This window comes from Cervus canadensis, chromosome 33 (assembly GCF_019320065.1).
Source record: "Cervus canadensis isolate Bull #8, Minnesota chromosome 33, ASM1932006v1, whole genome shotgun sequence".
Lineage (NCBI taxonomy): Eukaryota > Metazoa > Chordata > Mammalia > Artiodactyla > Cervidae > Cervus > Cervus canadensis.
This window is the reverse complement of record NC_057418.1, coordinates 22,076,001-22,089,984: the sequence shown is the minus strand read 5'-3', so window position 1 is coordinate 22,089,984 and position 13,984 is coordinate 22,076,001. Positions and strand designations below refer to the sequence as shown.

General features: G+C 45.4%; 1 protein-coding gene across 1 annotated transcript in view; it reads left to right on the top strand.

The window, feature by feature from the left end:
- Positions 1-3,707: 3,707 nt before the first annotated feature.
- The window catches only part of LOC122433978 (low-density lipoprotein receptor-related protein 11-like), a 10,391-nt gene continuing 114 nt past the window's right edge, over positions 3,708-13,984 (top strand). Inside the window, exons 1-2 of the mRNA XM_043457101.1 lie at positions 3,708-4,606; positions 13,797-13,972. Of these exons, the coding sequence (XP_043313036.1) occupies positions 3,973-4,606; positions 13,797-13,972 (810 nt within the window). The 5' untranslated portion in view covers positions 3,708-3,972. The remainder of the gene's footprint in view (positions 4,607-13,796; positions 13,973-13,984) is intronic.

The window sequence follows — 13,984 nt, the reverse complement described above, 5'->3', positions numbered from 1 at the left end:
TCTTATTTCCAAAATAATGGAAATGAGTTTATTTATTTTAGAAATGATAATTTATAAATATGTTTATGAATGATAAATACATTACTTCTGTTATAGTTCAGTCGCTCAGTCACGTCCGACTCTTTCCAACCCCAAGGACTGCAGCATGCCAGGCCTCCCTGTCCACCACCAATTCCCAGAGTTTACTCAAACTCATGTCCACTGAGTCAGAGATGCCATCCAACCATCTCATCCTCTGTCGTCCCTTTTTTCTCCTGCCTTCAATCTTGCCCAGCATCAGGGTCTTTTCAAACGAGTCAGTTCTTCACATCAGGTGGCCAAAGGATTGGAGTTTCAGCTTCAGCATCAGTCCTTCCAATGACTATTCAGGATTGATTTCCTTTATCACAAGTCATGGCAAAAAATTCAATCAATACAAAGCCTTATAAAGTAAGAAAGTGAACATTCCCCTTCACTGCTCCTATCTTGACCCTAGAAATAACCATTCTTAATGGTAAAAAAAAAAAGAAAGAAAGAAAAGTCATTTCCACTTTTCTCAAAAATATTGAGAAGTTAGCAAAGTGGGGAAACTATGTGGGTGCTGTAAGGGCTTGGACTTGATGCCACTGAGCAATGCGGTCCCACCGCCCTCCCCCTCCTCACCCCACCGCCCTCCCCCACCACGGTGGAGCAGGTGAGCTAGGGGGGGCGCACTCTGTGCTGACTCTTCACTGTCTCCAAGACGAGTGGTGTCACCTGTCCAACTAACAGTTTCGTGAAGGCTGTGTGATATCGTGTGTTTGAAAGTGTTTTCAAACCAAGAAATCATATACAATTATTAGTTATTATATCATACATGTTGATATATTATATCATACATGTTGGTTTTTAATACTAATCATTATAATAATAGTTTTAGAAGGTTTGATGATACCTCTGGAGCCATTCTTATTACATGTGGAATGTTCTCCTCATAGCAAGCTTTTTCAAGCTCTGAGGTTTAAACAAAACTGGAATTTATGTGACTCTCAGGGCATCTGAAAGTGGCTGTGGTCATGTGGGGTAAATATCTCACAATGGAAGAAACTGCAGCCCAAAGTGCTCCAGCCCAGACACAGCCTTTGGGGCTAAGAGATTTTTTTTTTTAAGCTTCAACATCACTCAAATATGCATACACACACACAATTTTAAAATTTCTCCTTTTCGTCAAATGGCAAAAAAATACTAGATTAATTTTTTTTTCTTTTTTTCTCTATGTTTAGTTTCCGATTTCACCTCCTACTCTGTTCTTTATTTGAAAGCAATAGGTTCCTAACTGTCAGCTGTGGAAATAAACTACAGCAGAGACCTATTTTCCTATCCAGTCATTTATTCATACCCTCCTAAAAATCTAGACATTTAAAAATGTAAAATTCACGATCCTCAAGTTTCTAGTGAAAAAAAACAAATTTCTGGATGTGCTAGGAACAAGAAAGTGTGATTCATAATCATGAGAAAAATGAATCACTAGAAACAGACTCAGAAGTAAACAGCACAGCAGCAGCTTACAGGCAGCTAGAACTTTCAGGTGTAGCCTTTCTTGGGTTGGACTTTTTCACAGGGGTATAGGTCATAAAGTAGCCCATACTTTACTAGGTCACATAAAACAATTCCTCTCAGTCTTATAACACCTCAGCCAAAGGCCTCTGTGCGCACCGTAGAGTGAACTTTGTAGCTCCCCTAAGTGACTGTGCTCAGGTTTCTAGTTAAGTTTGTAGAACATTGAATGAATGTGACCACTGTTTGTGTCTTTTCACAGCACTGCCTGTCTTCTCTTACCAAGTGCATCTTGGGGAGCTAAGGTGAAAACAGTCATGGACACGGGAGGTGAAGGGCTGATGATGGTGCCAGATGGTTCTCCAGTGGAGCACATCCCTTCTCTAGAGTGGCCCTGAGGTCACAAGGATTTGTGGAGACACCCCTTCCCCTCCTCTCCAGGAGCCCACGTCGCATTGAGAAGACAACAGAGCAGGTCTGGATGGTTAATAATGATATTATAATGTGATATTTATTCTTAATATAATATATGATACTTATTTTTCACATATGATATTTATTTTTCTCTTTTTGACTTACTTTACTCTGACAGACTCTAGGTCCATTCACATCTCAAAAATGATCCAGTTTTGTTCCTTTAAATGGCTAAACAATATTCTCTTATATATATGCACCACATCTTCCATTCATCTGTCAATGGACACTTAGGTTGCTTCCACGTACAGACATATAGCTGATTCACTTTGCTGTGTATCAGAAACTAACACAATACTATAAAGCAATTATACCTCAAGAAAAAAAAAGGTAAAACATAAAATAAAATCATGTCTTCTCCCTGCTACTAGAAAAAAAGAATAATGATTTAAAAGAATACCTGTGTTTATCTCCGAGGGTGTACTGAAATGCACCTGGAGTCAAAAGGCAATAAATTACTAACTGACAAAAAGATTTTTTTAATTAAAAAAAAAAATAATAAGCCCAGCATGCTTGGACCAGAATGTCCGCCCAGAAGTGGAGGCCGGTGGGAGAGGCGCTAGACCCCTCTGGGGCACCACCTTCTTTCCATGGCTACCTTCAGTTCAGATCAGCTCAGTCACTCAGTCGTGTCTGATTCTTTGCGACCCCATGAACCACAGCACGCCAGGCTTCCCTGTCTGTCACCAACTGCCAGAGTCTACCCAAACCCATGTCCATTGAGTCGGTGATGCCATCCAACCATCTCATCCTCTGTTGTCCCCTTCTCCTCCTGCCCTCAATCTTTCCAGCATCAGGGTCTTTCCAAATGAGTCAGCTCTTCACATCAGCTGGCCAACGTGTTGGAGTTTCAGCTTCAACATCAGTCCTACCAAAGAACACCCAGGACTGATCTCCTTTAGGATGGACTGGTTGGATCTCCTTGCAGTCCAAGGGACTCTCAAGAGTCTTCTCCAACACCACAGTTCAAAAGCATCAATTCTTTGGCGCTCAGCTTTCTTTATAGTCCAACTCTCACATCCATACATGACCACTGGAAAATCCATAGCCTTGACTAGACGGACCTTCGTTGGCAAAGTAATGTCTCTGCTTTTTTTTTTTTTCTATTTATTTTTATTAGTTGGAGGCTAATTATTTTACAATATTGTAGTGGTTTTTGTCATACATTGACATGAATCAGCCATATGTCTCTGCATTTTAATATGCTGTCTAGGTTGGTCATAACTTTCCTTCCAAGGAGCAAGAGTCTTTTAATTTCATGGCTGCAATCACCATCTGCAGTGATTTTGGAGCCCAGAAAAATAAAGTCAGCCATTGTTTCCACTGTTTCCCCATCTATTTGCCATGAAGTGATGGGACCAGATGCCATGATCTTAGTTTTCCGAATGTTGAGCTTTAAGCCAACTTTTTCACTCTCCTCTTTCACTTTCAAGAGGCTCTGTAGTTCTTCATTTTCTTCCCTAAGGGTGGTGACGTCTGCATATCTGACGGCTACCTTTCCCGCCGCCCACACACACAAAAAAAAGAATGCGGGCGGGGCCCGAGCTTGCGGGGGGCGGGGCCAAGGCTGCAGGGGCGGGCCCGGAGGGGCGGGTCGGGTCGGGGCTTGACACGCCCCACCCCCCGCGGCCGCTGTTCACCACGGAGTGCTGATCGGTTAGACGCGGCCTCTTTCTCGCCCTCGATCTGACCCGGGCTCCTGGCAGAGAGACGCCGTCGCACCCGGGCTCACGGCAAGGGACGAGGAGCGGCGCCAGGGCGACGGGCCGGCTCTGCCTCCAGCCGCTACGATTCCCGCCGGCGACCGCGAGCCTGCGGCCTCGGGGGCGCAGCGGGGCCCCGGGGAGGCCGCGCTTTGAGGTCCCCGGCTCCCAGCGCCCGCCGCGGCAGCGCCGGAGAATCCCGGGGCCGGCGCTCGCCCGTTTCCGTCTCCCTCGCACTCTGACGCCCAGCGTCGCCTCACTTCCTCCGCCGCCGCCCGCCATGGCCTCCGCCGCCCGGGAGGGCGCGGGCTCGGGGCGCAGGCGCCCGCCGCCGCGCCGGGCCCTGCCCGGCCTGCTGCTGCTGTGCTTGTGGCTGCCCGGTGGCCGCGCGGCCGGCTCGCCCTCCGCGCCGCTGTCCGAGCTGCACGCGCAGCTCTCGGGCGTGGAGCAGCTGCTGGAGGAGTTCCGCCGACAGCTGCAGCAGGAAAGGCCGCAGGAGGAGCTGGAGCTCGAGCTGCGCGCGGGCGGCGACCCCCAGGAAGGCTGCCGGGGCCCCGGGGGCGACGGCTACAGGGCCAGGCCCGACGCCATCATCCGCACCAAGGACTCGATCGCGGCCGGCGCCAGCTTCCTGAGCGCGCCGGCGGCCGTGCGGGACTGGCGGCAGTGCCTGCAGGCTTGCTGCCTCGAGCCGCGCTGCTCCGTGGCCGTGGTGGAGCTGCCCCGGCGGCCCGCGCCCCCGGCCGCCGCGCTCGGCTGCTATCTCTTCAACTGCACCTGGCGCGGCCGCAGCGTCTGCAAGTTCGCGCTGCACCGAGGTTACAGCAGCTACAGCCTCAGCCGCGCCCCAGAGGGCGAGCAGGAAGGCCTGGAAGCCGGCGCCCCGGCCCTCGCCCGGGCCTCGCCTCGGCTGGGTAAGCACTCCACCCGAGGCCCGGGCCTGGTCGCTCGGGCCCTGCTGTCTGTCCTTGTACCTATTGGTGGCTGCGTCTGGGAGACCTACCTAGGCAGGACCGCTGGGCCCTCCTCAGTCAAGTCAGAAATGAAACATCCGGCTTTGATATCTCAGTCCTAGGGATGGTTTCTGAGAAACCCCCAGTAGATCGGGTGGAAGCGGGCACAGTGGACTGCTTCTGGAATTTTTCTAAGTTTAGGAAGGAATACTGATCTGAAAGGATTCACGGAAATTCGCTTTAATGGAAGAGAAAAGTTCAGGGGGGAAAGTCTATTTTAGTCTCAGAGGTTCTTATAAGGTATGGTTTGTGTCAAGTAATTACAAGAGCAAAATCTAATTAGATGCCAGATTGCTCACAGCACACCCTTATTTCTTAGCTTGGCTCTCAGGATTCATGATTCCACCTAAAGTTGCTTTCATCAGACAAAATTGGGAAGGGAACAGGTCAGGTTATTTTGAAGTGGGTCTGACTATTTTCTATGAACTATGGTTCTCTTTTTTAAGGAGTCGGGAGAAAAGGAACTCGATTAATTGAAAATAAAGTTTAAAGCACCTCTCTTTCGAAGAGGAGCTAAGAAGGATGCTTTTCGTTTGATGGTTTTTATTCTGGGGATGATCAGAATGAGAATTAAGACCCAAACAGGAGGCAAAAAAGAAAAAAAAAATGTGGCAGTTGGAGACAAGGTCTCAGGAAATAAAAGCTTGATTGGGCCTGCCTGTGTTCAGCTGCGTGTGTTTGATTGCAGTCTGTTGCTGTTTGCTTTATGATGACGCAAGAGTGAAACCAAAACAAGACTAGAGGGGCGTAGCCTCAGCCACTTTGGAAAGCTGGAGTCTCCATGACCTTTAGGTCCAAAGAGAAGGGTCTGGAAATCTGTGTCCACAATGGCCCACCTCCCTTCCCACCTCCAGTGGAATAAACATCCAAGGTCACCCGAGATTTCTAGGCCTTGAGGCACACACTGCAAAGGACCCCAAAGTTTTCTCCCTGAAGTGGAGGTGGGAGGCACTTTCACCATGCATCCCATGGCTGTTTCACACACATCTTTCCTCTGCCCAAGCAGGGACTCAAAAACAAATTCCAGCACCAATGAAACAAAATCCCTTTCCCTTCTCACTGCACAACTGGAGGAAACCATCATTGCCAAATGGAGCTTTCTCCTAAGCCAGTGAAACAGAAAGGAAAGTGGAAACCAGGAAAGAATATATCTGCCATGGGGGGCAGGGGGGACTTTAGTTTACTGTAGAAGTTTCTGAATCATTTTTTCTTCTACTTCCTTTTTTGAACTTCCTTTCTCTGGGCGAGGGGGCGGGAGTTGTCTATTAATTCACTTTGGAGATGCTCCAGGGTACACCCAGATGACCACTGGGCTTGGTCCTTATTCAGGAAAAGAGCTGCTCTGCTCACAAGTTCTTTGGATCCCAGGAATGTGGACACATGGAAGGGTGCTGCTTGGCCCAGATGCCCTCATTCTGTCTGCAGAGAGGGCAAAGGTCACCCTACCCGATGTCTTGTGTTTTTCCTGCCCAGATCCTTAACCTCCTGAAGTTCTCTGTGCTTCTGAGACTAAGTGGTTCCTTCATGAATGTTTTTTTACTTTTCTGAAGCTCATGAGCACATGTCATTTAAGGCTAAAGCAGCATGAAAATGGTTTCAAATTTACAGAAAATGTTTTAGGGTCCATTTGAGGTGAATACAAGGATCATGAAAAAAGAGCAGGGGGCCAGGTGGAATTGCACAGTACACACTCTCAGCGGACCCGTCAGCCATTTGTTGTTACAGTGATCCCCGTCAGCCCTGTTTTTTTCGGACATTTATTGAGTTTGATAAACAGCACTGCTATAAGCTCCTTAGACACGTGAACTCACTGTGTCCTCACAAATCTGTCCTTTCCAAATCTAGGTTCTCTTGTAATCCCCAGGGTACTTGAAGGCTTGGTGAGAGAAAGTAACCTGCCCAAAGGTCTCATAGCACCTGCTTTGTGGAGCTATGCATTGTAAGTTGTGAGCTGTGCTTTGTGAGTTGTGACCTGTGTTTTGTGGAGCTGTGAGCTGTGTTATGTGAGTTGTGAGCTGTGCCCTGTGAGTTGTGGAGCTGTATTGTGGGGCAGTTTGAATGCTTTCTCCAACAGCATCAGGCCACCTGGAAGTAGAGATGCCCGCTGTCGAGTTTCCAGGGTGAGACTGACTAAGCAGCTACCTGGGATGATGGGAGAAGGTGGGAAGGAGTGGAGGATGCTGGAGAGAGAGGCGTGCTGAATTGACACAATCTGCCTGCAGTTGTGTGCAAAAGGCAGGGCAGGGGGCTTTTGGTCTCAGTCCTGAATTTGAAAGCCAGCTCTTCTCCCTGAGGGTCTCTGTTCATCCTCTTAGGACCTGAGTGCTGGCCTTGCCTCCCAGCTGGGCTGTCATGGGATCAAGGGTGGACATGCTTTGTGAATTAGAACGGTGGTTCCCACGCACCCGATGTCACTATGGGACCTTGGCTGGATTGTGTGGCTGACTGGAGGGACTGGGGGTCTATGTTTTCTGATGAAAGTGAGGAGCAGCAGGAAGGAGGGAGTGCAGCGGTTAGGACCTCAGAGGACCCGGAGAATACAGTCTCCAAGAGCCCAAGGGCCAGCACCTTTATGCTCTTTCCACTGGATATTCAGCCTGAAAACCAGGATCTCTGGGCAAATGCAGGGTAATCTGAGAAGTCAGGCTTGCATCTGTATTAGGGAAAGTTGCTGTTGGACAGCACTCTGCCATCCCCTCTGCAAACCCACGCATAGCTATCCCTGGCCTCTCTCTCATCTACTCCAAGGGCAAAGGAAAGAACTGACCTGGGAAGGTTCAAAGCTCATCCCTCCATGAGTGCCTGACCTATTGCATGTTTCTCACATTTTCAACCTCTCCCTTTTGTGTTATAAATAAATATCACAAAAGAGTTGCAAATAATTATGTAATAATATTGAGATAACCAGTGAGACTATATTGAGACCTGCAACTCTGATCACGCAGAAATTCCAAATGGGTTAAAGAATTAAATAGTTTTTTAAAAAATTAGGCCATAGGTTACTCCATACATAGAAGATTTGAAGAAAATAAATTCACTATTACACGTCTGGGGGGAAGATAACTTTAATCAATTAAAGAGATCACAAAGAGAAAGGATGTAGTATACACATGTTTCTTAAAAACTTCATTATGTCAAGAAACAAAAGAAATTGCAAATAGGAGTCTGGGAAGATATGAGACCAATGTATTTATTATATTAATAGTAAACTTATGTGAATCAGGAGCTTCCCTGGTAGCTCAGCTGATAAAGAATCTGCCTGCAATGCAGGAGACCTGGTTATGTGAATTAGTAAGAAAAACAAAAAGAAGTAGGCAAAGGATATGAACAGTTTCCAGAAGAGGATATTTAATTGATAAACATGGAAAAATGCTCAACCTTAGAAGTAATCAGAGAAATGCAAATAATACCAGATTACTGTTCCCAGGTGGCACTAGTGGTAAAGAACCCTCCTGCCAATGCAGGAGACCTTAGAGACTCTTTCAGTCCCTGGGTCAGGAAGATCCCCTGGAGAAGGGCATGGCAACCCACTCCAGTATTCTTGCCTGGAGAATCCCATGGACAGAGGAGCCTGGCAGACTACAAGTCCATCGGGACACAAAGAGTCAGACACAACTGAAGCGACTTAGCACACACACATGCACTGTTATTACACTGGCAATAATAAGTTTACTTAAGAGTTACATTGGTATGCATGTGGAGAACTTACAATCATACATGGTCACTGAGAGTGTACATTGAAATATCTCTTTTAGAAATCAATCAAGAAAGATATCAGAGAACATTAAAATATTCATTCTCCTGAGATATGTTTTAAGGAAAATGATCCATGCTAAAGAAAAGTATAAGCAAAAAAATTATTGTGGCATTATGTATGATGATGAAGAAAATTGGTAACAAAGTAATGTCCAGTAGTAGAGGCTAGGGACTTAAAATGACAACTGTGAAGTTTATGCAGTGACACAAGCAATGGTAGGATATATGAATAAATATCAATAAGTAAGAATACATCAATAAGTTAGGTTAAATTCAGGATGTAACTTTATATTTACTGTAACTAGAATACATGTGAGTGCTCCCAAAGTATAGTGGGATGAGTGGAGCCTTTCAGTTAGACAGATCTGAGCTGATATCTCAACTGACAAATTTATCACTTGTGTGGTCTTAGGCAACTAAGTTAGCCAATCTGACCTAGTTTTCTCAGAGACTTGTGAAAATTGGGTGAATTGATGGCTCAAAAATGCTTCGTGTGATGCCTGGTACAAAGAAATCACCCAATAAACAGTAGCTGTTACTTATTATTGGGCTTCCCTGGTGGCTCAGTGGTAAAGAATCTGCAATACAGAAGGCCCAGGTTCGATCCCTGGGTGGGGAAGATACTCTGGAGAAGGGAATGGCTGCCCACTCCAATATTCCTGCCTGGGAAATCCCGTGGACAGAGGAGCCTGGCGGGCTACAGTCCATAGGGTGGTAAAGAGTTGGACGTGACCGAGCAGCTAAACACTACCATCACCAATATTAATATTATCAGCAGCTCAGATGGGGAAAGACAAACAATACACACCAAAAATGAAGATAATTATATTGGGGTGGAAATAATTTTTTCCTGACATGTTGCAATTAAGAAAAACGCACAATGAAGAAAACAGATCACAAAAGCAAACAAACCGAAAAAATCAAGATGGATTTTGACCTTTAATATCTAAGCCTCTTCTCTTAGTCTGGCCCCACTTCCATATCCTCAGCCTTGGCTATTATTGGTGCCCATGCAGTAAGACCCAGATTCCTATTTCTTGTCATTAAGGCATTGTTCAGAGGAACATGTCGAAAATCAGAGTAGTTAATATACTTCTCTGCGTAAAGTGCCACCTTGATATGCTCCATCAAGATGGGTATGAGTTTTATTTCATCCCTGTGGATCATACCAAATATGCTTAATCTTCAGAAGAAATCAGTGTTTCCAGAGTACTGCACGTTGGCTTATTACCTTTGCATAACAAAAATTTAAAGTGACATTTAAGCTTGTTTTTCATCAAGTCAAATTTTTTTTGAATGACGGCATACTCCTTTCCTCTTTTTGTTGTCATTTGTTTATTTTTAAGACCTGTTTCTGGCCTAAGTCGCCTAAGCCAAATCACTCTGGGTTGTCTTATTTCTAAGATTTTATTTATTTATGTGTTTGTTTATGGTTGCATTAGTCCTTCGTTGCTGTACGCGGGCTTTGTCTAGTATCCATGCACAGGCTTCTCATTACGGTGGCGTCTCTTGTTGCAGAGCTTGGCCTCTAGCGCATCGCGGCTCAGTTATGGTTCACGGGCTTAGTTGCCCCACTGCTTGTGGTGTGGTAGCCACGTGTTCCGGGACACAAACTCACTCAGAAGGACAATGCAGATAGTGGAGTTCAGTTTATTACACCAGCGGGCCCCAAGGCAGAGTCTCCTCTTAGCCAAGGACCCCGACCAGTTTTTGTGAAAACCTTATATACCCTAAGTGTACGTGCCCAAACCCACCTCCCCAAATTCCCTGAAACTAGTCTGAAATAAGGAAAAGAAAGACACAAAGTTAACCTGTCATTCATATGCCTTAGGCCTCCGTAGTTAACAGCCGACAATTATCAATAGGCCTGTGGTCATACCCTGATAAGTGTAATAGAATTTATGTTTCTATTCAGTTACACAGACAATTAGGGTATTCTTTTAGGCAATGGAGAGTCTAGGTACGAGCCCTGGGGCTCTTCCATGGTGGGGGGGGGGGGGTGGTGGTGGTCTGGTTTTCCAGTTGGTATGTCCTTTCCAGAGATACCAGGCACATAGCTCAAAGTCCACAGTCCAGCATGAGATGGAGTCCTGCTTTCAAGACAGAGCCTGTTCTGTCTGTTTCCTCCTTCAGTGGGATCTTAGTTTCCAGACTAGGGATCAAACAGTGTCCCCTGCCTTGGCAAGCGGATTTTTAACCACTGGACCACCAGGGAAGTCCCAGCTCTGACTTATTTTTAAATACATTATGCTGTGTAATTTGCCTGGACTTAAACTGAGTAGGAAATACAGCTCCATTATTTCTGATACAGCGACCAATTTAGAGGACATGAAGATTTTACTGCGTTCATAAACCATATCTTTAAGCTTCCCTAAAGAAAAGTAAATGACTAGAGTGATAATTTTTTTTTTCTTCCAGGAGGGCAAGGATTAGTTTTACAATATATGCAGTATTTCCAGGCATACCTGGTTTTTCCATCTGAAATATTTTTGGTTAAATCTTTGAGGGCCTGGGACTTCCCTGGCAGTCCAGGGGTTAGGATTCCGCTCTTCTTTCACTTCCGCAATGGGCGAGTGTTCAATCCAGGTCGGGGAACTAAGATCCCACAAGCTTTGCAGAAAGGCACAAAAGATTCTAGAATTGTAAAGTAGTAAACCATTGTGTCAAAAGTGATGAACCTTGCAGAAGCAAAGAAAAGTTCTCTATAAAACTAAAAGAGGGCCTATTAGTAATGCAGTTGTCATCTCTCTGCTTCCCTGGGAGAAGCAGAATAAAGTCATCAGGCCCTGGACCTTTGCTCAAGGGGAAAAAAAAACAGACCAATTGTCTTCTAAGGCAGAGGTTGCTTGTGTGGCATAATTTGATTAGTAGTCCTCATTGTTTTACATGACTGTGAACATGGGACTCATTTTCTCAGTAGGAATATGTACCCTTCGGCAACAGCAAGTGTGCAGATTCCTTGTGTTAGTCGCTGAGTCATGTTCAGCTCTTTGAGATCCCATGGATTGCCACACGCATCCATGCATGCAGTGGTGGGATGTCCTCCACCATCTCCTGGAGTTTGCTCAAACTAATGTTCACTGAGTCAGTGTTACTATCTAATCATCTCATCCTCTGCTGTCCGCTTCTCCTCCTGCCCTCAACCTTTCCTAGCATCAGGGTCTTTTTCAATGAGTCAGCTCTTCACATCAGGTGGCCAAAGTTTTGGAGCTTCAGTTTCTGCATCAATCCTTCCAATGAACATTCAAAGTTGATTTCCTTTCAGGTTTGCTGGTTTGATCTCCTTGCAGTCTGAGAAAATAATAGGATTACCGCTAGCTTCAAATGTCAGACTGTTGCAGAAACCAGTACTCGAGGAAACAAGCACCACACTTGGACAGTTGGAGAACCCAGGTTTATTATGCCAGCGGGCGCAGAGGAGTTAACACTCTGAGCTTTGAGCCCTGAACAAAGGGATTACAGAGTTTTTATAGACAGACTGTTGTGGGCAACACTAGCTGTTAATAGGCTGGTTTAAACTAAGGGGTTTCGCACATGGGGGAACAGTGGTCAAGATGGGGAGGGGGCTGCCTCATCTGGACAGGCATGAGAAAGCAGGTTTGTAGGGGCTGAGTGATTGGAAAGAGCAGGACAAGGGTGAGCGAGATAAGCTCCAGTTCCTAGCATTGCAAGTCCCCACTTTCTGAGACTATGTGACCTACATGATCTAGACTTTGCAAGGGGCAAGCTGAGTTACAGAGGCTGAGTTACAGAAGGAGGTTATGTAAAATTTTAACTTTTCCTCTTCAAGGCAGTGAGTATCTGGATTGGCCCTTAGAAGTTTACTTTGGAGGCAACTTCAGCTGTGCAGAAAGAGAGCACTGTCTTAGCAACATCATTTAAACTAAGTTAAGGAAATCCAGGCCAAAATTTTGATCAAGTTTTGGTGCTAGAGTGTTATAGCCATGCTTTCCGGGAAACAACCTCACTCAGGAGGACAATGCAGATAGTGGAGTGCAGTTTATTACACCGGCGGGCCCAAGGCAGAGTCTCCTCTTAGCCAAGGACCCCAACCAGCATTTGTGAAAATCTTTTATACCCCATGTGTATGTGTCCAAACCCACCACCCCAATTTAACTGAGACTTACATAAACAAAGGAAGGGTAAATACAACTACAATAACCCCATCATTCACATGTTATGTGTTCAAAGAGTTAATAATCAATAAGCCCGCAGTTACCTTCCAAACAGTTAATAATCAATAAGCCCGTGGTCACGTTCAAACCAGTTAATAATCGATAAGCCTGTGATTACATCCTGATAGATACGGGAAAAAATTTATGACCTGTCCGGAGACAGGGGTGATTATGGCATGTTTCCTCTTAGGCAATGAGTAACCTGGATGTGATCTTCAAGATTCCCCTGCCCAGAGGGGATCTTATCCTTCCATTGTCATTCCCATAGGTGCTAAGCACAGAGTTCAGAGTCCACTGGAGAGGTGACCATGCACGACCAGCACGGACAGGCCTGAGATGGAGTCCAGGCCTTATGAATTCCTTCTTCAAGAGGAGGAAGAGATAGTGGATGCCAACAAGGATGTATTACAAAAGCCTGCAGAGTTTTTTCCCAGCTAAATTACTGTTTCTGGGACTTCCCGGGTGGCCCAGTGGTTAGGACTTCACCTTCCAGTGCAGCAGTGGGGGGCAGGGGGTGCAGGTTTGATCCTTGGTCGGGGAGCTAAGATCCGACATGCCTCATGGTCAAAAAACTAAAACATGAAACAGAAGAAATACTGTAATAAATTCAATGGAGACTTTAACAATGGTCCACATCAAGAAAGAAATTACTAAGCTTCATCAAAATATATGTGGATTTGCATAAGTTTACTAATAAGATGCTGAAATCAAGTAAAATATCCACAATTCTGATCTTAAGAATGTTTTCTGTATCTGATGGCGTCTATCAACCATCCCTGGAGCAGCTGTTAATCATGTTTAATATTTAGTGGACACAGTGAAACTTACCATGAAGGAGAAAAGCTAAATATCAGTACACACTTGTTTGCTATTAATATTTTAGGATATCTCAAATTCTGTGTCGGCTTCCCTTATAAAAACTAGTAAGAACCTGTGAACTTCTTCTGTTTTCCTAGATGAAAATTGGATTCCAAGCATTTCTATGTGAATTTTATGTGAATCCAAGAACTTGCCTTAACTTTCCAGATTTAATTTATTGCAATGAAAATAAGAAAATAATTTTCAGTTCCTATACATCCTCTTGGCAAAAATACCTCTCATAATAAATGAGAAAAAATAGGGAATCATCTCACTTATGAATTATTTATTTTCTTTCACAGAAAAGGACGAGCCTCCACTCAGCAAGGCAGGGCAGGATGTGGTTTTGCATCTGCCCACAGATGGCGTGATTCTGGATGGCCGAGAAAGCACAGATGACCACGCCATCGTCCAGTATGAGTGGACACTGCTGCAAGGTGACCCGACAGTGGACATGAAGGTAATTCATGTTGTAATTGTAAAGAAAACT